The following is a 21,716-nucleotide window of genomic DNA, read 5'->3' as shown; positions in this document are numbered from 1 at the left end:
ATATTCCTAGTCACAAAATTACTTAATGCTATGGCATCATGGTATTTTGAATGCCTACTAGATATTCCTAGTCACAAAATTACTTAATGCTATGGCAACATGGTATTTTGAATGCCTACTAGATATTCCTAGTCACAAAATTACTTAATGCTATGGCATCATGGTATTTTGAATGCCTACTAGATATTCCTAGTCATAAAATTACTTAATGCTATGGCATCATGGTATTTTGAATGCCTACTAGATATTCCTAGTCATAAAATTACTTAATGCTATGGCATCATGGTATTTTGAATGCCTACTAGATATTGTTGATTCTCCAAACAGATAGTTGGTTGAAGTGATGATATAGTATACACTACAAACCTAGTAATTTGCAAAATTGCAGTTGACTCATCACATACAACGTTAATTCAAACAACAACTAACTAGTGTTTCTCTGCAGGATGCGGGTTCATATTAGGAGGATTCTATCCTACATATTACGTAGTCTAATGTACTCTTTCATCCTTTATAATATTAACTATTATAAAGAAAGGAGATAGTAAAGCCATTAGTAGAGTAGTAATTAAAGTACATTAGTAGAGGTTATTCGATTCTTGTTTCTTTTAATCTCTAAATAATAGACTATTTATTGACATTACTGAAAAATTATCATAAATACTTTAATATGTTTTCCTCAATTTTGTTTTGTTATGTATTGAATTGTTAGTGATAATATTGCATGTTTAAGCCCAAAACCTTTCCGAGGAAATCTAATTTATTTAAATGTAACATGAATGATTAGGTATTAAAATTTTAACATTTTTTAGGTATTACAATAATGCCGTATCAGCAGATGAAATATTCAAAGACGTGTCTTCAAATATCCAGCAAGAGGTTTTGTGTATTGAAATGGTTGAAACTTTATTATTCTGTCCTATATTTCAGGTATTAAATATGTGATACACTTATCCTACTGCAGTAGATATCGATAAATATATTTGGTCACTCACTGGCACTCGTTTTTGTACATATACCTATCTAAAAGTATAACAATACTTCACCTAGTTGTGTGTTGTTGTTTAAGGGCTGCAACCGCGATTTTTTACAAACTGTGGCATCAAATAGTAAAACAATAGTGTTACCCGACAATGAAATAGTGCAGCACGCTGGCGATATTGGACGCGATATGTATATTTTGCAAAAGGTACCGTCTTAATAGTATTGTTGTGTAATGTAAATTTATATTTCAATAGAACCCACTATAAAGTAACTTTGTAATGAAACGTCCCAAGAGGATTTTGGTATTATTCTCGGAAATCAATATCACTAAGGCAATGAATATTATGTTTCAAAAGTTCCCCTGCTTTTATGAAAAAGTAGCAACTTTTTGAACATATACGATGGCTTGTACTCGTCTCTTATCCTCATCATGCAAACTATGTTCATGTCTTACATTGAAATCCGTTTTATCGTTTCAAGTTAAGAAACAGACAGACAAACGTACTTTCGTATTTATAATATAAATATTTAATATTTTGCCCTTAGCACATGTAAGAGAATATTGTATAATTACATAATATTTATATATATAAATACTATAACGATTAACGCGGGATGATCAAACCGTAGGTCTCACTTAATATACCTACTATTAAATTAAAATGTAGAAGCACAGCTCTAAAAGTTGTTACTTGTTAGCTTATAAATAATTAAGAGTAATTTATTACTAAAGTGAGTGAAATATTATAGGGACACTGCAATTTACTGAATCACCGAGCGAAAATAGATAAGTTTATAGGTCCCGGAAGTCACTTTGGCGTTGTGGAAATGCTCTTCGGTTTGCCCAAAGTAAGCATTTTAAATTATGTATTTTCAGAACAAAATGTATTTTAGTATATTGTCAGTTACTCACATAGCTAGTTTTACAGTTAGTTGCTTACTTAGGACTGGGTGGTGCTTTCTATATTGCACTGCTATTGTGAGAGCTACAAATTTTATGATTTAAATAACGACAGTACAATAACATTAATTGTTATTAATTACGAAAAAAGTTTAAAGATTTTTAATATATTAATTAAACACAAATCTTATTCTTACTTAAATTTAATTTGAATTTTAGACTTACTTATTAATATTATTATTATTCCATATTAATCGTATCAGTAAGAATAGTTTTGTTAGTACGTTTTTAAAATGTAATTTCGTTTGAATACTTTGTGTAAAAACTTCTACTTTTCACTCGCAGCAGTATTAATAGTCTTAATTAAATTGATTATGAGATGTAGCTCTCTGTATGAAATATAATTATAGTGTGTACCTACTTTACATTTATTCTGCAGGTATACACTGTGGTGACAACGACAAATTGTATATTACTGCACGTAGAATACAGTGCACTGGTGCAGTGCTGGGGCACCTTCCCAGATATTAGTCATCCCATTATCAAGGTGATTCATGCATTTAATATTGCTGTAGCCGACGTAACTAATGCGCGTACAGAGCAAACACATTAGCTAAAATATTTGTGGCAAAATAAGCAACGACAAAGATAGTTAGTTACATACTCAAAATATATTTAAATAAAATTTAATTATGTACCGATGTAAATCCACTTAGATTTTACAAAAAGTTACTCAATCTCACCTAGTTCAAGCGCAGCTTTCTGTGAGATATGTTTTGATTGAAAGGTGAGATAAGGTGGTGTTATACTATATGAATCTCTTCCCTGTTCCTTCAGCCCTCTGAAATGGCAAAACTATATGATATATAATAGATAATGAGAAGTCCGCCGTGCTGTCCATTTTAGGCGACGGTTACCAATTATCATCAGGTAGGTCATCAGTACTTGCTATTCTAGCTATAAATATAACTAAGTAACATGGTTTTTACGGTATAACAGGTAATATTAACAATTAATTACAAGTTTCAAAATAAATAAATAAATGTTTCTTCCTCAATCCATTTGATTAATAAACCCATATGTTGATTACAATATCAAATCTATTTGTAATATTATGTACCTTTGATGCGCTTGTAATAATTTTGTACAATTCTACAATGTCTTGTATAGTTTAGATTAGTAATAATACAATAACTCCCTAAATTGGTGTTATACGTAGGTAAAAATAAAAATTCAATAATACTACCATTCTATCGTATAATTATTTTGTATATGATACAAATATACCTAATTATATACTTAATATCACTTAAAAGTCTGCGACAATCAAAATATATTTCGTATATTGTTTTATAATAAAACAGTTTGCTTTTTGTAGGTGTTAGAGGATCCCGTACTTCGCAATAACGCTGAACGGTACGAGGACGCGAAGCCGCTAACGGGTCGGATGGACGCCAAAATAAACAGAATTGCGGTAAATGGTGATCAAATTAATACTTTGCTAAGTTTTGTTAGCCGACTTGTTTCAAAACTCTGTGTTGTTGTAGCAAGAGATAAAGGAAAGTTTTGTGGTGTTAAGCGGCCGCGACGAGAAGGCGCAGTATGTGAAGACATTCGAAAAGTTGGGAGTCATGAGGTAAATAATGGATAAGAAAATGATCAAACTTATGTAAACACGATGAAGGGCTTTATTGTTGTTCGTGACTAGGTATTAGTTTGGCGTTGAGGCGAATACTACGCAGATAAAATTGAGACTCGCTATTGTTTGATATAAATCTCATTCAGCCTAAACAGTGGGAATATGAATAGACTAGTCAAATCAAATCATATCAAATCAAAAATATTTTAGTAGGATTTTAGTCGCTTATAAACGTTAACGTACATATATATATATTATTATGTAACATGTTGTTGATCAGAGTTGTATTATACAATAAAAAAGCTATGATATCGACTTACTAATGATAATGATGATAAGGATGATTGTGTTTCTTTTTTAGAATGGCAGAATAAACCGAATAAATGATAACTATATTAGATATGTTGGTGTCGATATTACATAAGAACAACACCATGCACATTAGTTGTCACTACGTAGGAATATTATATCTTCATACGCTGTAATTTTATTGCCATATATCAGCTTACAACAGAAACACACCTTACAAAGCAAGTTTCTTAACATCTAAAATAAGTGAGATTTATTTTGTATAATTAAGATACAGTTATTACTAAATATTTAATTAAATTTTTCAGTACAATTTCATTGCTACAAAGTTCTCTCTCCCAATTATAGTCTAGCTGTACTCTATGAATTATTTGAGCGGTAAAATATATAAGCGGTATACGTAAGCGGATAAAATTCAATTTACCTAGAAATATGAAAACAAATGTTATATTTCATTTCATAACTTTTTAAACATTACAATTGAAATAAACGAATTTGCATATCAGAGAAATAAACAATTTTTAACTTTACTTAAATATTTTTGCTCAAAATATGATGTGCAAGGTACGATTAAAATAAAAACAACTACTGTATTCTTTTGGGTAATTAAAAATTTGTTTGTCTATTAATTTTTAATACTTCGTTTAAAATTTTACTGTTATTTTAGCTATTCTAAGTTTAAATACGCAGTTTGTATTCTCATTTCATTTCTATTATCTTTGAGGTTTAGATTTCGTAATTGAAGTGTCAGATTTTTAGCCCGTAATAGATGGCAATGAAAGTTAAACATTGAAAAAAAAAGAATACTGGTTTTAAGAAAATTGGCTTAGTAGATAATAAATTACAAGCTTTTCTTTTATATTACGGTGTAAGCTCAGACTTTATCTAAGGAAATAAAATGGAATTCATTTTGAGGCAGTTTGCTATTAATATTCATATAACTGTATTACAATAATTGTGATAAGATTAATTTTATATTCTTAGCTTATAACTTTTTAACTAAAAACAAATTACCAAGTTTGTATGTAGTAAAATTATAAAGAAAAACAGTATACAAATGATCAAAGAAATACCTAAAATATTATTATTGCAGAATTTTTATATATCTTAATTATATAGAAATGTGGTACCTGGAGAAATAAATTATAATGAAATGGAAACTAAATATTCTCTAGATTTTATCATGTACATTATAAAATTTATATACTTATCTTAAAACAACACTGACAGCATACACAAAACCACATAAAGACATTCACGCATGCTTGTTATATACATACTGTGTATGTAAGCGTACTTTTGTTCGCAATGCCGGCATCATCTTTATTTAATTTTGTGAAGTATAATCATTTGTTGTACAAGGAGTTTTGCTTTGCTTTTACATCACCAGAAATACAGCACAAAATATTGTCGATCATATGACATGGTGGAATTCATACATACTAGTTACTAATATTGTTATAATATTATAAAGTGTGTATGTCTATCTATTTGTTAATGTTTCACTACAGTTGACATTTGACGATCTTGATTCAAGCCATGAAAACATTGTAAGCAACAAACATTTCTAAAATAAGCATATATTTAAGATAGATAAAGAATACATAAGTTATATGTAATTAATTACATGCTATTATACACAGTTATAATACTGATTTAAGTTATGGAGGAGTAAAGACTCATGGTACAGGGTTTTTATGTTTAAAATGACGAGTAGAATTTGATGAATATTTTATTAATTGAATTAATATTAAATCTTATTATATAATATAATAATTAATATTAATTAATATAATGTTTCAGGTACATTCGATATTTTTTTATACCTGGATGTATTACTCCACATGGCATTTTTCTGAAACTTTGGTGTACAGTGCGTTTTATAATGGCTGTATTGTATGTCATCATTATACCATATAATATGGCTGTGAGTATATTTATAATTTATAATAATAATTTATTTCATTGACATAGATGTTTTACAATTATTTTTTTTTTTTACATTACAACGATCACTTATTCTTATTTATATATTTCCTTAAGCCGGGGCTGGGATCTCCTTGTAAGCATAATTAAACACTTGTGATAGGAGATCACGCTCTTCTAGGGTTATTTATTATTATATTAAGAATTTGTTTCTGTTTGTACTGTAAAAGACTGTGTGTGTGTGTGTGTGTGTGGGTGTGTGTGTGTGTGTGTGTGTATATGTAAGTGTGGAAGGGTGTTGGGTGCAAATGTATGTTTATTAAAATATTATAATCATTGTATATATATATTTGCAATAAATTATTGTATATCTAAAATAATATTACTAGTTCCTTTCATATGTTGCTTTGACTAGTTTAATTTCACTACTTAACATATCGATCAAATAGTGTCATTAATTTCTTCTTTTTCTTGCATTTGGGTGGCAGAACAAAATTAACAAAATAACTTTAATTGAATTATACACTAAATTATTCTAAATAAAAGAATGATGAATTAAAATAATAGTATAATAAAATTATTTTTATGTTTTTTAACTTGTTACTCTATTGGAACGTAGGTTACATACGTATATATATATTCTAATTATTTAGAATTTTTTGTTGTCTACTTGTCTTAGGATAGATAAGTCATGGGTTTGAGATGTGTTGTTTTTATGCCCACAATTACAATATGTGTGTGGTCTTTTATTTTTATTTATTATATGTATAGTAGCTTTTGCCCGCGGCTTTGCTCGCGTTAATTTATCCCTTTAGGGGTGGAAGATGCCTATGTCATAGTAGTAGCTTTATGCATGCAAAGTCTCAGACCGATCGATTTAAACTTGACAAAGTTTCATACAAACTTTCATCCCCTAATTTATCCCCTTAGGGGTGGAATTTATCAAAATCCTTTCATAGGGGACTACGTCTACGGCCTACGTCATAGTACCTTTATGCATGCAAAATCTCAGCCCAATCGGTTTAAAATTGACAAAGTTTCATCACTTATTTTAGATCCTTGAGGGTTGATTTAATCAAAATCCTTTCTTAGCGGATGCCTACGTCATAACATCTACCTGCATGCTAAATTTCAGCCCGATTCGTCCAGCGGTTTGGGCTGTGCGTTGATAGATCACTATGTCAGTCACCTTTTCGTTATACATATTTAGATATTTATCCTGTATTCTACCTAATAACATACAATCATTAATTTTCGTAAATTCCTTTAAAGAGTTTTCGTCATCGTTGGTATTTATTTTTACAGACGAAACAGAACAAGCACGGAGGTGGATACAATTGGACTGATATAGTACTCTACATAGACGTAGTAGTAATGGGATACGTAGCATACTACAACGAGCATTCTTTGTTGGTCACCCACCCCCTACTCACCGCCTCTCGATATTTGAAACATGCTTTTTTTCTCGATGCTATCAGCATTTTTCCGTTCGAACAATTGGTAATAATAGCCTTTTCTCTATTGTAACGTTGGACTTGCACTTTTCTATTTCTATCTCATATTACCATATATTTTGCCCTATTTGTTGTGGTTGAACCTGAAATAAATGTATTGACATTTTAACTGTTTTGTAGAGCGAAGCATTATGTATTTTTTTCACCTTTCAATCTAAATAGCTTATAAAGTAAGCTGATTGGCATTTCAAATTGGTGGGACTGAGCTATCCACACTGTTTACTATGTCTACTTCGTTTCCACAACTCATCAAAAACGATAACAGATGATTGCGGAAATAAACAAGCACACAGCACTGTGCAAAGGGTTGCCTGAAAGAGATCGCTTCTAGTGATTAAATGTCCATTATTTTTTCTGTGTAATGTGTTTACGTGCCGTTTTATTTATTTTAATGCTACCTTTGATTTATAAATAAAGAGGGAACCATACAAGATATGGCATATATGCACATAGGTATCATGTAGGTATGTACTGATTATCTTCAATTTTAAATATAAGAATATATACTTACCAATGAACTATACAACCTATGTATTCGCATATGCCATCGCTTCATTAATACAATATGATAATTTTGTTAATTACATTAAACTAATTTCCACATTTATGTTAGTAAGGACTTGTATACTCAGTTTATTAGAATTACTAACGCTTGTTGACTTGTTAAGTCTTTCGTAAAGGTTAATCTGACTATGTTTGGTGTATATTAAATAAATGCCTAATATATTAAGACGATCTCGCTGGTCTAGCATATCGCTTTAAATTCGATAGTCGTGGGTTTTGATTCCTCGCAAGATGTCAACATTTGTATTAATGAGTATGAATGTTTATATCGATTTATTTTTATTTCTTTTATGTATTTACAAAAAAGTATATTTCGTTCTATATTACTTGTCTAGTACCTTTAACACAAGCTCTGGTTAGCTTGGGACTAGATGGCGCTGTGTGATTTATTAAGGCTTATTATTATTTTTTATAGGTTAAAATCATAAATGATAATACTGACTTGGACTTGTATAGAATGAATCGTATGTTGTTGGTAAGTCTTGGTAAAATATAAAATACATTTCCTTTTGCTTGGCAAGAGTTGTTTAAGAAAATTACTGTGTTTTTTTTATATCATCGGAATGGTTAACAAACTGATGGTTTATCACATTGTAAGCAGTAACCTTAGCCTATATGCATGAATAACACTAGGGACATCACGTTATCATGTTACACTAGCGATAATACTCATGCGTTGCCATTCCACAGGATTGTTATCACCACCCTACAACTGAAATACTGTTCCTAGAACCTGATATAGGTAAGATATAAGTTCCTTCATAACACATAAGTTCCTTCGATTTATTCCTCGCAAAGGTATTTTTTTTATATTTTAGATAGATAGATAGAATATACTTTATTTGTAACACACAGTAAAGAAAAAGGCATAAACAATGTATTAAAGGACAACATGTATAGTTACAATAAGGTGGCTTTATTGCTGAAAGCAATTTTTTCAAGGCAACCTTAGGGAAACGGATTGAAAAATGAACAGATAGATAATATGCATACAGGAGAAAACTAAAAAAAAAAACAAACATATATTGAAGAAGGAAAATAATAATAAGTATAATATGAATCAATAACAATTATATGTGTATTAAACTACTGATACAGTTACATGAACTAATTTACATTTACAATTAAAAATTAAAATTTTAATTACAATTAAAACTATTTTAATACAACATACAGCTCGTTTAATATAATATAAATTGGTTTGCGGTAAACATAAACAGTATCAGGGACAGCAAAAATAGATTAAGACGTATATGATACCCCCTCATGCATTGCTGTTAAGTCTCTAAACTGCCTATTGCAATTTTACTTCATTACAATCGAAACGCTGCTTTCAAAGCAATCTGCTTGACAACAGAAAGAGGCACGGCGTCCAGAATGTTTTATATATTTAATTAACATAATTATATTTCAGGTTACTAGAATAATAGGAGCTTTTTCATACTGGGAGAGTGATATAATGCGTTTAAATACAATGATGGTATTATTAAAGTTCTTGCCGATTGCAATAACGATAGTTAATATCGCCACTTCGATCATATTTACTCACTCTTGTATGCCATATTTGACCACAGATTATAATTTTATTCTTGTTAATTGTTCGAGAGTTTTAATAGTTTCGAGGAGCAAATATGAAGTTAGATGTAAGTTTGTCTCTAATTTTAAAACGTTTCTCTATATTATCTTATAATTAACGTTAATCTATAAGTTGTTTTTTAATAAAAGAAACAGCGTTATTAAAACTATAACTAATCCAAAAGACTTCGACAGACTCGCCATCTGTCACGTTGAATTAAAATGTACTGACTAGGTGAAATGTGGACAAATCAAGTGTTGCATTTACTATGACATCGACAGTTGATATTGCAACTGACTGTCCCGTCTAGGATAACAGTCATGGTGGTATATTTATTTATTTTATTTTCTGTTTTAAATTTCATTTGGATTATTTCTTTTTTATTCATTACTTGCTATAACTTGTGGTTATACTGTACGTTGATATATCTCAATCACGCCAAAGCTATAATATTCGGTTGACAATAAATTTAATAATCAAATTACTCTTGAATTTTAATAGTAAAAATATGACTTTTTGTTTATTATATATTTTATAGTTCTGTGTCATTTTGTACCTTATTTATATTAAGACAAAATTGTGCTTGTAATATAAAGTTTATGTCTGATATGTTAGTTTAGGTTTGATAACCGCTGAATATCGTTCCCAGTAGACTGTAAAATGGCATAGAATTAATTATAAAAAATTCCGTACTCAAAATGGCTTATAGTTAAATGGTTTGTATTCTATATGATATTGTTCTATAATACAATGCTCGTAAATGACTACCTTATTGTATTGTAGCTGAACATTTACTTCATACCATAATAATAAACGGAAAGCCTGATCTTAATAAGGATGTTGATTGATGTTGCTATTGAAAATTTTCAGATGCGGTAACAGAATATGCTCATACATTTTACTGGGTATTCGAAATGTTTGTTGGTAATAATAATTAATTATTATAACTATATCTGACATATAATATATCCTAATGTTCAAATAGAATACAGCTGTTTATAGCAACTTACCGACTCGTAATTATATTAGAATATTACATGACAGTTTCTGATGGATGTTATAATGGAGTATCGCTGTATATTATCAAGTAATTATACCTATATCCAGCGATATTCAATTACTAGTTCATATACATATTATAATATTGAGCAAACAGGGTTTTCATAAATTATCGACTGTAATTAGATGTGTTTAATAATGACAAAGTGATTGATTTATTAAATTATATAATGACACATATCATACTCTATATATTGAGTCTAAGTACGAATCCTAAGAAAAATAAATCTTCTTTGATCACGAGCCTATGTGAGTTATCTTAATACAATAATAATTTGCCTTTCTATTCGACGCCATGCGAAGCATCGGTTACAATTTTACGTCTTTCAATAGGCATTATTTATATAACATCAGATAGAGAAGTTAAAATTAGTCTTCCTTTGCTCATTATATCTACATTTATTGTATCATTATGTAAGGTACCGTAATTTTTTATTTGCTAAAATGGTAAAAAAATATATTGTACTACTCTGTAAGGTTTCAGGGAAAAATCCTAAATTTCTGTCTATCTATACCTATATTATTATTAATACTGAAAGTAAACTTTGTCCATTATCATCTGTACAGGATGCGGCTGTACTCCTGTGGGAATGTCGAATACTGTGGATGTATGGCTGACTATGATTCTTCAAATCACAGGCTTCCTGTATTTTGCATTAATGTTTGGTTATGTATCATCCACTCGGTCAGCTGCCGCACATGCGATGTTAGAGCATACTGTGAGTATAAAGTACACAAACCAAAATATCTTTATTCATTGTCTACTAAAGATTCTTGTGATATGACAAAATATGTGAGTTTGGAGTACTTTCGACCTTAGAAATATTGACAAGAAACTAAACTTTTATTATTATCAAATGAGCTTGTACACGATTACAAAAACTCTGATTCATATTTAAATATGAATCTATATTTTTGAATTTAAATTCAATTAGGGAAAATCTAGTGACACCAGCATATTCTATTGCATTTTTGTCAAATATAGTCAGTCAGTAGCCGTCAATGTGAGCAAAGATCGATATTTCCATAGAAGAGATCTCTTCCAATAACATTATATGAACTAAAAGGGTAACAGGACAACTAATGTGAGGTATGTTTACTGTTAGGTCTATCTCCTCGGTAAATTTCTGGAGAATTCATCACGATGAGCTAACTGACTAGATTTCATGGTCATCCTACCTTCCTCAAATAGTGTACGGCCAGGGTATATCATCAGCGCGGGCGAGAGCACCTTCCATAAAAAAAAATCAACATTATGTAATAATTAGACGAGAATATGCAGAATATGAAGAAGTAACTAAAAAAGTAGCAAGTATTTATAACATAAATACCTTCTTCGGATGGAAAAACTTTCGCCATTTCAAATATTACGGCTGCTGCAGTAATTAGTTTAGTTTTAATGAGCACTGTTCCTATATATTTCATAGGAAAAAACAAGAGATTTGGCGAACTTTCTGTACCAAGAGAATGTTGACCCCATCCTAACGGCGAAAACTCTGAAGTATTTTGAATATGTGTGGAAAAGGACTAATGGAAGCAATGCTCAGGTTTTTAAATAATTGTAATACACTTTACGAAATTCTTATGTATAAGAGGATTGGAAAAAAACATTTTTATATCATTGGAAGTGGGAAATAATGAGGAACATAACATGACTGCATAGTGAAGACTGATCTTTATAGAGTTTTTTATGTACTAATGAACGAACGACCGTGTCCTGTCCGTTCGGTTTTTTCGGGTTTGTGTTGGCTGCAACTGGCCTTTACATTTTCACCGGACAATAGGGTAGGGTAAGCTATAACCGTAGCCTATATACATAAATAGCACCAACATACTATCACGTTATCATGTGATGACTCATGAGTTGACATTTCAGTGTACTATAAGTATAATATAGTAGCTTTCTCTGTATATATATGATATCTGACGTATATACTCATAGTTTGCTATGCACCATCATTAGCCTGAGAAGTTTGTGCAATACCTATTACTGCAGACAAATATACATATTTTTTATATTAAAACAACTTTGTTACAACTCCATGCTTCGATGTAATTCAAATAATACCACAAGAACCGCCTAGCCCTTTTCGCCGCCCAACCCCGGACCGGCGTCTGTGTCAGAATATTTGATAAACGTAACACCTAATCAACGTAATTCGTTGAGGGGACTGTTAGTTTATGAGGTTGTTAATAAATTATAACCCGGATTGTACATTATTCAGTTCTTCGAATGTTATACAACCGTTTCTGACTTTCTGTCTAAATTATGATAAGCCATGGCAGTTACTTTCTGCAAAATCCAAAGATTTGCTTTTAGACAATATTACCAAAAGTGATTACTATAGCAGTATTTCTAAGTAAGATTGATATTCTATCACAATTTATAAGAAATAATATATTTATTCTTAATTGCATGTCTGTTTGGGCAAAAAAGAGGAATCTTACACCCAACTAATTACTACTATTTAAAAATAAAAGAACAGCAGTGTTTCTCCAATGTAGCACACTCTGTGTCACGAGAATATTAGTACATACATAATATTATGAACAGCAACTATGAACCGTTCTCGCTCTTTGCTCCCGCATTATTCACCTTCCTTTTATATATGTAGTGTGTCCCGTGTAGTTTTTTATGTCCTTTTGAAACCATGTATATTGTGTTCTTCTAGTACATATGTTGCATCCAGAATTAAATATAAAGATAGGGGATTGTTAGTAACAGGGATAGTGATGTACCATATATGATCGATCATGCAACCCTCCTGTACAACAATCGCGGTATTTTTTTATAAATTCACTACCATGGGCTAACTCCATGTTCATCGTGGTATTCTAATGCTGATACCCCGCTAGCATATATAGCACATGTGGGTGCACTAACCTATCACTATCTATATAAAAAACACATGTACTACATTCATGAAAATTTAAAAGAGGTCTTTCATTACATTTAAATATATGTTAATAATATTATGATTTGCTTTAATATATGTACACCCGGGCGAAGCCGGGGCGAGTAGCTAGTTATATAATATAATAATAATTTTATTTATTAAATTTTTGATATGAGTGAGAAAGATAAATCTACAGCGATTTGCAGAATCTTTCGTACTTAACGCTCAAATCCGTTCAGGCGTGTTTAATAAACACATGTGGTGTTCTAACAGAGTATATCTTTTACAAAATACCGTATCTATATTTACTAACTAACCTATCACTATCTATATAAAAAACACATGTGCTATATTCGTGAAAATTTAATAAATAATATACAATAAACAGAAAGAGGTCATTCATTACATTTAAATTTATGTTAATAATATTATGATTTGCTTTAGCAAATTTGTCGCTGTCTAAACTCTGCTCTTATGGAAGATACGTTAGTGTTCATGTACGAGAGAGCATTACGCGAAGTGCCCCTTTTTGGGAAAGTGGAGCGATCCTTCATCAGGGTTATCACACAGCATCTACATGAAATGTACTTTCTTAAAGGCGAAACTGTCATACAAGTTTTGGATGTACAGCCCTATATTTACATCATATATAGGGGAAAGGTAATAAAAAATTATCATATTACCTAATGCAAACATTAGCCAAGTGTGTTTTATATATTTTTATATTAAAATGGATATTATAAAGAAGGCTGACTTTAGTTCGGATTGTGAATTTTATAGTTTATATATATTTTATGTGGATAAAATAAATGAGTAACTCTGGACAATTAATATAGCGCTATCTAGTCCTATGTACCCATAACTCAAGCTTGTGTTATGGGTACTAGACAACTGATATAAATACTAATAACTACTTTAATTTGTAAATACATGTATACATAGGATACAAATGTTTGCACTGTGCGAGGACTCGGACCCGCGACCTTCGGAAGTAAAGCGATGTGCTAAACCGCTTGACCACCGAGGCCGTCAAGGATATATTATTATAATTGTTAATTCATACTGCCCTTAAATTTAATACATTTTTCTTATTTAAGGTGGATGTTTTGACATCTTATAACGAAATGATTACATGTATGGGACCAGGTGGTATGTTTGGTAACTTTAGTGGTGTAAGTATAATATACGAGTAGATTTTTACGAATAACTTAAATAATATATATATCTATTATACATAAGTCTTACTTGTATAGACTTCTACTACTAGAAGTAATTTTTCTTCTTACTTGTTATTCTTTGATATTTCTACAGACATACAGTTTGAAGAAATATCAAAGGATAATAAGTTTTAAAGTTTAAGTAACAGAAGAAATAATATTAATTTATAATTTATTAATTTCCTAACTACTTCTTTCTAGCAACCAGTGTCATGTTCCGCTGTAACCATTTACGCGAGTCGAAGTTTAGATCTTCTGGTCATTCCGGGACAGACGTTCTTCAATCTCATCAAATACTACCCTAAAATACAAGAACCTCTTACCAAAGCGTTTAATGTATCCAAAGATTACATATTACCTATAACGATGGAAGTCGATGACGATAGCTCTTCAGGTTAATGACTGCCTATTTATTTTATATATACTTTGTTGCACAGATAATACATTGATACTATAATTTAGAGACAATGTGAGCAAAGGTAGACTTACATCAAGAAGAGATCTCTTGCAGTCAACCTAAAACAGTGGCGTAGGTGATACTGAGTGGGTAATAACTGGTGCAAAAAAGAAATGTTAAAAAATAATATTACTATGTATGTACTTGTAATGGCGAATAGGCTGACGGCCCTCCCGATGGTAGGCGGTGATAGTTGCCAATATACATGAACAGCACTACGGAAATCGTGTTATCGAATGAGACACGCGATACCACTCATCCGCTGAAGGATATAAAGGATTGCAGGATAAGCGCCATAATATCATGGCTCTTATCCTGAAATTTAATTTTTTATACCGCAGTGACCGCAATCAAATATACGGATTACCTTATGGTAGACGGTTACCGTATCATATAGATGCCTAAAGCACAAAATAAATGTTTCTTAATATTCCCAATAAACTATAATTATTAAAAGGAAATACGATAAATATTTTCTAAGTGAGGTAAATAAATAAAGGTGCTATTTTACTTTTTAATAGGTAATTACGGTTAGTGATAATATTGGAAGCTTTACCAATATATTTAATGATTTATTGTAATTCTTTTAATCTCTTTCAGAAAATTCAGAAGTCGATTTACTTTCTCTAGAATCAGCTGTTGATTCAAGAAGCGGTTCTAGTAGAGTTGATATATCGGGTATTTATCCTTTTATTACTTAAATATAGGTACACTTTGTACAAAGTCGCCCACGTGGTACGGTGTACCTCAATCTTACCTGTTTATGCCACTAACTGTACACTGTGATGTGTGTCTGAAATGTGTCTGTTCATGTAAAAGTGTCGGGATTCATTCCAACAGAAATTGACCTTCAGTCGCTGTATACTATAAATCTTTACGTAGATTTGTAATGCTCTCTGTATTAAATTCCACGTTCGTTCGATGAAGCTGTATTCGTAGAGGCCAGCTACGGCAACGGGTTTAGATTAATCCAAAAAAGAACGTATATTTGTCTGCAATTCTAATTACATTAACATATTTAATTTACTATTAAATTGTAATAAAAATAAAAGTTAATCATCATCATTACATAGTGTAACACAAAGTCGCTGTCGCTGTCTGTCCGTCCCTATGTATGTACACCCGAGCGAAGTAGTAGAAGAGTAGCTAGTTATATAATATAATAATAATTTTATTTATTCAATTTATGATATGAAGTATAAATTTACAGCGATTTGCAAAATCTTTCGTACTTAACGCCCAAATCCGTTCATGCGTATTTATTAGGTGGTGTTCTAACCAAGTATATCTTTTACTAAATACCGTACCTATATTTAAATATTCTTTACATACTAGACACTTGTCAGCATTGTCTTACGATTTTCCATTACTTAAAATAATATTTGTAAGAACAAAAGGTCAAAAGTCCCTTGAAATAATATAAAGGAATAAAAGCTGAATACTAAAAAATAACAGACTATAATTGAAATTCTCTTTCTATTGAAATTTATACTAATTGCTTGAAATTTAGAAGTATTTATTCCAATTAATTTAAGTAATATTATGCTTACGGTAAATAGTGTATATATTTCATTTTGTATACAATTCTATATTGTAACCAAAGATCGAAATATACCAATATACTCATATCTGATAAAAAATTGTGTGATTTGCCTCATAATAATATTGAAATTGGAATTTCGACGACCTCGGTGGTCTAGCGGTTTACCGCTTTGCTTCCGATAATCGCGGGTTCGATTCCTCGCACGACACAATATTTGTGTTTGTGTCGGTATAGGTGTTTTCTATGTATAATATGTTTGTATTTACGAAAAAAAATATCTATGTATTTGTATCAGTTATCTAGGTACTAGAACAAAACACAAAACACACCCAACACGGGCTTTAGCTAGCTTAACTTGGGTATCGATGGTGTTGTGTTAATTTTCTTGAAATTATTATTTAAAACTTTAGTGTGCTGCTGTAGTTATAAATTTCTAATATTAAGAATGAGCTCTGCAATTAATTGACAAAGTTCTTAAAATATTCAAACCGGAATACAGCATACAAACAAGCGACTGGTTGTAGAATTAATAGGTTAAACAGAGGTGCATGCTTATTACCCAGGCGATTTGTCGTAGTCTGCTACCAACGACTTGTTTGTGTACTGTTTTAGGTTCGCTACTTTACACACAATTACAACCTGCAATATAGTCACAGTATTATATATATTATCATAGTATTATTATTATACGTACATGGGCAGATACTAAATCGGCCATACTTACCAACGTAAGTATTAGTAGGTAATAAAATGAAAAATAATATTTTGAACAACATTGATTGGTGAACAGTGATTTACTACAGAAGTCAAAATGAAGAAATAAAATTGTACATAACATAACTCATAACTAATAAAAAGCTTCAATATAAATGAAAAATATTATCTTATTATATATACAACCAAAAGGAAATTTAATTTCGATAAAGACATCGACTGTTATTCACAATTATAACTTTCTTTCCTTTTTACATTCGGTTGTAAAATAATTGTGTCCTACATTTTGAACACAGGTCCAATGACTCTACGTAGCGCACAATCACAATCGAATGTGAGCCAAGCAAAGTCTTCGGCCAGCGTAATGACATACCATGGTTACATGGATGTCTCTAATTTACTACGACCCGGCACGTGGCTGTTCCAGGTAAATACGATGCCATGTTAATTAGTTCTATATTTGTATTTCGGGATAACAGATAACACATATCTGTTTGTGAGGATTGTAATCATAATAAAAGGAAGGCCACGTACAGCGGTTGTGTTCATTCTGTCACCAAGCGCCAGTTATCTAAATACGAGTATTAATAATATTATACGAGTCAATATTTGTTATCTCTTTGTTTATGTTTGTGTTTCTATTGACTCCAAGAAAATATTTTTTATTGTACAGTAAAATAAAAATAAATAATACAATACACGAGTATTCGCTAAGAACACTATAGTTTCTACTGTAAAAACTTCAGCATCGACTGAAGATACTTATAATACTGTATGTCGGCCATCTTATATATATCTGATAGGTAGGTTTAGATTTGATGATGTAAAGATTAATTTATAAGTGATTTATTGAGATGTTTTTAGTAGCATGAAAATGGTTTCTAAATCTGACCATTGGCTTTTTAATGCAATGGATAATTGAGTGTTTCTTGCAGACTTTTGGATATTTCACTTGTTTGATGGCAACTTCTAATTATGTCCTTGGTCTTTATGAACTTGTTACTTTGAATGATTGTTACATAATATTTTGGATTCAAACGATTTTTGACATGTATTTTTACCTAAAAACTTATCTAAACTTGCACCAGGTAATTATATAGTCATTTTTAGTTTCAACAAATTTACTTAGGTAATATACAATGCCATATATAGTAATTATTTATTATAATATACTCCTAGTATATTATAATACTTTATTTTTTTTTTTTGTAATTGGAATGGTATATAAACTTACGGTTTACCTGATAGTTTACCATTGCCTACATACATAAAATTCATTACGGCGTAACGTTATCGTATGACGCCCGCGGTACTCATGCGTTACCATTGAAGAGGACTAATGTTGCATGCCTCTGAACATATCATTTCTACCTTATAACTGTCACATTTCAATCGAAAGTCAGTGCCCAAAACAAGACTCTTTGATGGCTGATATATATCTACCTCTGGAGACATATTTAGCCATAGGTACCACATACTAAGATGATTCCCCTTACTCAAATTTCTTAAAGACCTTCTATTTTAAATTCCTTGTGTCAAAAAAAGATATAGATACTTTATAATTTCAGGGCTATATTAATAAACATGGAGATCTTATACTGGATCCAGTAAAGTGTAGGAGAAGATATTATAAGCACAAATTATGGATTTTGTCAGATATTTTAGTGAACTTGCCATTAGAACTATTCGGATTTTGTTTTTCGTAAGTCTATTCTGTTATTGAATGCCTCAGTGGTCTAGCAGTTAAGCACACCGCTTTACATTTGATGGTTGCGGGTTTGATTTGTTACACGATGCAAACATTTGTAATCGTGAGTACTTTTATTGACCTGAGTTTTATATATGTGTATTGTATATACAAAAAAAAATGTATCTATGTATTTAAATCAGTTTTCTGGGACCCATAACACAAGTTCTGCTTAGCTTGGGATTAGATGGTGCTGTGTGAATTGTTCAGGGTCACTTTTTTATTTTTATATGTGATTTAGGACTTCACTTTTTAGTACATTTAGATACCTATGTTCTGATTTGATGTTGGTAGAAATTCCTTATTAAGTTAAATATTCCAGAATTTAATATTACTTATATTATATATTAAATACTGGGAATTTTCTGTTATATTCTCGAAAACAACTTGAAGAAGAGATCCATTAATCAGAATTGATTAAAATTATGCGGACTGAAATTCGATAATAGTTTGATGTACGTAGCATCTGATCTCAAGACAAATTTAAGTAATGAAGTAGTCTGAGTAGTAGTTAGTAGTCTATGTTTCTCTTATAATAATAAAGAATTAGCTTACCTAATTAACTACGAATAATTTAAGTAACAATATTGAAATAAGAAGTATTTCAGTTCATCAACACAGTTGTCAACAAAAGGTCAAATGGATTTTATTCAGTATTTTCTTAATTATGATACAAAATAATCAATATTGAAACTATTTAATGGTAAAATATTGAAATTTCCAAGGTTTCCTATAACGGCGATGCATTACTTACGAGCTAATAAATTGCTAAGGCTAAAATACCTCGTAGAGTTCTATCATAAAACAGCTTCAGAGCTCACCAATAATCTTACCACTTTGCAGGTATCCTTTTAACTAATACTTAAATTATATTTTAATTTATATTATCTATAGCTTTTATTAAAATAAAAATATTAAATATTTAGTAAAGAGATTGAAGTCTTATTAAACAAATTATTATTATAATTCTTACTTTTTGATAACTTGTCTAGGTGTGCTTGTGTTATGTGTATTTATTTATTGCTCAGACCAGTATATATTTACTTTCATTACATCTGATATTGTTGATTGTGTATATATACTGACATACGAGTACAGTATGTCTATATTAATCTTCTGATGAACAATCTCATCAAAACATCATTTAAATTGTACGCCTAGTTCGCTGGATAAGTAATTTCTGTTATTCAAATATTATTTAAGAACCAATCATACGATACAATAAACACGCATATATTTCAGGCGGTGATGACAATTATAATTGTGATCTTACTGATACATTCGTTCACTTGCTTGTGGTTGATTGCAATGATTGCTACATCGCCTATCAGTATCATCCGACCACTGAAAATGCATCTTATTGACGAGTATGTATAGTTATAGATAATATGATACCGTAATAATAATAATGGCACAGTATGCTAATATCATACTGTGCCATCTAGTCTCAAACAATAAGAGCTTGTACTATGTATATTACATTACTGATGGATTTTTTTTAACATTCAAAACATCCAATATGGTACAAAGGATTGCATTCATAAATACTAAATATCAAAAATTTAACCCGAGTCTATCTCAAGAAGGGTGTGCCAAAACTTTAAACCTCCACGTACCGCGGTCTTGTTATGTAATTAACAAATTAATTCAGAACTTTATTTTGACCAAAATAGTACTAGATTTTGACAATTACTAAAATAATATCTGCAGTTTATGCAGAATTATCAATAACATAAATATTTGTATCATACTTCTGCAGCGGTTCGAAAACAAAAATATTCATTTTTGCCTTTAAAAGAATAATATAATCTGCATTTCAATTTTAAATATTATAAAACACAAAACTTTGTCTAATTTTCGGAATATCTGTACTACTACGTATTACTAATATGGAAGTAGAGAGCATTAATTGATTTGATTATTTTTTTATTATATTTAGAATTATATATTATTTTTTTATTTTGAAAAAGAATCTTAAAACACTAATAACGATGAATAAAAAAAAACTTAATATTATTATATTCACTATACGAACATACATTTATTTTTAATTTTTATTTATTTTTGTGAAAATATATACATGTAGTTTATTTAACGTAAAACAAAAATCTAAAAGAAGAAAGTAAAAGGTAAAAGAAAAATATCTGGCTTCTGAATAATGAAAATACGACAGTACCTGTTTATTCTTTAAGTAAAAGGAATACGTAAATGTGAAGTATTTATTTGTAACAAAAGAAAACTAAAGCTATACAGGATACCTTAAAAAGGTATCGTGCTCAGTTGACAATACTCATTCAACAATAAAACACAGTTTCGACATTCTATAAACCTATCTTAGAAATTCTCGTAATTGTTGACTATCCTATAGCGGTATCTTGGAAATTTAGACCTTTTAAAAAAAGAAGGTTCTCAGTTGAACTCAAGTACTTTTTAAACGTGTACTTAATGTTTTGTTTTGGGATATATTTGTAAATAAAAATGACATGTATTACCTAAGGTTTCCACTTATTTTAACAACACATAAAATAAGTTAAAAAGAAAATTATAAATAGCAACGTAAGACAGTAATTTATGCACAATAAAATAGTTACGGATTATTTTTAAAATATATGTATTTTTAGAACAATAGTTGATATAAGTGGCAAAAGTATCTAGTTTATAAGGAAAGA

The 21,716-nt window shown here is 30.3% G+C and overlaps 1 protein-coding gene across 1 annotated transcript in view; it reads left to right on the top strand.

Moving 5' to 3' along the window:
• LOC131841129 (uncharacterized) overlaps positions 1–21,716 on the top strand; it is a 49,212-nt gene that overhangs the window by 24,609 nt on the left and 2,887 nt on the right. Inside the window, exons 20-41 of the mRNA XM_059189377.1 lie at positions 813–930; positions 1,070–1,189; positions 1,735–1,833; positions 2,325–2,432; positions 3,264–3,359; positions 3,433–3,521; positions 5,637–5,760; positions 7,065–7,259; positions 8,253–8,312; positions 9,252–9,480; positions 10,284–10,337; positions 11,040–11,191; positions 11,900–12,019; positions 13,814–14,029; positions 14,467–14,541; positions 14,788–14,980; positions 15,644–15,721; positions 17,597–17,727; positions 18,236–18,388; positions 18,869–19,002; positions 19,773–19,890; positions 20,290–20,414. Coding sequence (XP_059045360.1) covers positions 813–930; positions 1,070–1,189; positions 1,735–1,833; positions 2,325–2,432; positions 3,264–3,359; positions 3,433–3,521; positions 5,637–5,760; positions 7,065–7,259; positions 8,253–8,312; positions 9,252–9,480; positions 10,284–10,337; positions 11,040–11,191; positions 11,900–12,019; positions 13,814–14,029; positions 14,467–14,541; positions 14,788–14,980; positions 15,644–15,721; positions 17,597–17,727; positions 18,236–18,388; positions 18,869–19,002; positions 19,773–19,890; positions 20,290–20,414 — 2,787 coding nt within the window. The remainder of the gene's footprint in view (positions 1–812; positions 931–1,069; positions 1,190–1,734; positions 1,834–2,324; positions 2,433–3,263; positions 3,360–3,432; positions 3,522–5,636; positions 5,761–7,064; positions 7,260–8,252; positions 8,313–9,251; positions 9,481–10,283; positions 10,338–11,039; positions 11,192–11,899; positions 12,020–13,813; positions 14,030–14,466; positions 14,542–14,787; positions 14,981–15,643; positions 15,722–17,596; positions 17,728–18,235; positions 18,389–18,868; positions 19,003–19,772; positions 19,891–20,289; positions 20,415–21,716) is intronic.

Source organism: Achroia grisella, unplaced genomic scaffold (genome assembly GCF_030625045.1).
Source record: "Achroia grisella isolate CSIRO2021 unplaced genomic scaffold, CSIRO_AGI_Agris_v1 utg1573, whole genome shotgun sequence".
NCBI lineage: Eukaryota > Metazoa > Arthropoda > Insecta > Lepidoptera > Pyralidae > Achroia > Achroia grisella.
The sequence above is the reverse complement of the archived record's forward strand: the minus strand, read 5'-3'. Positions and strand labels throughout refer to the sequence as shown.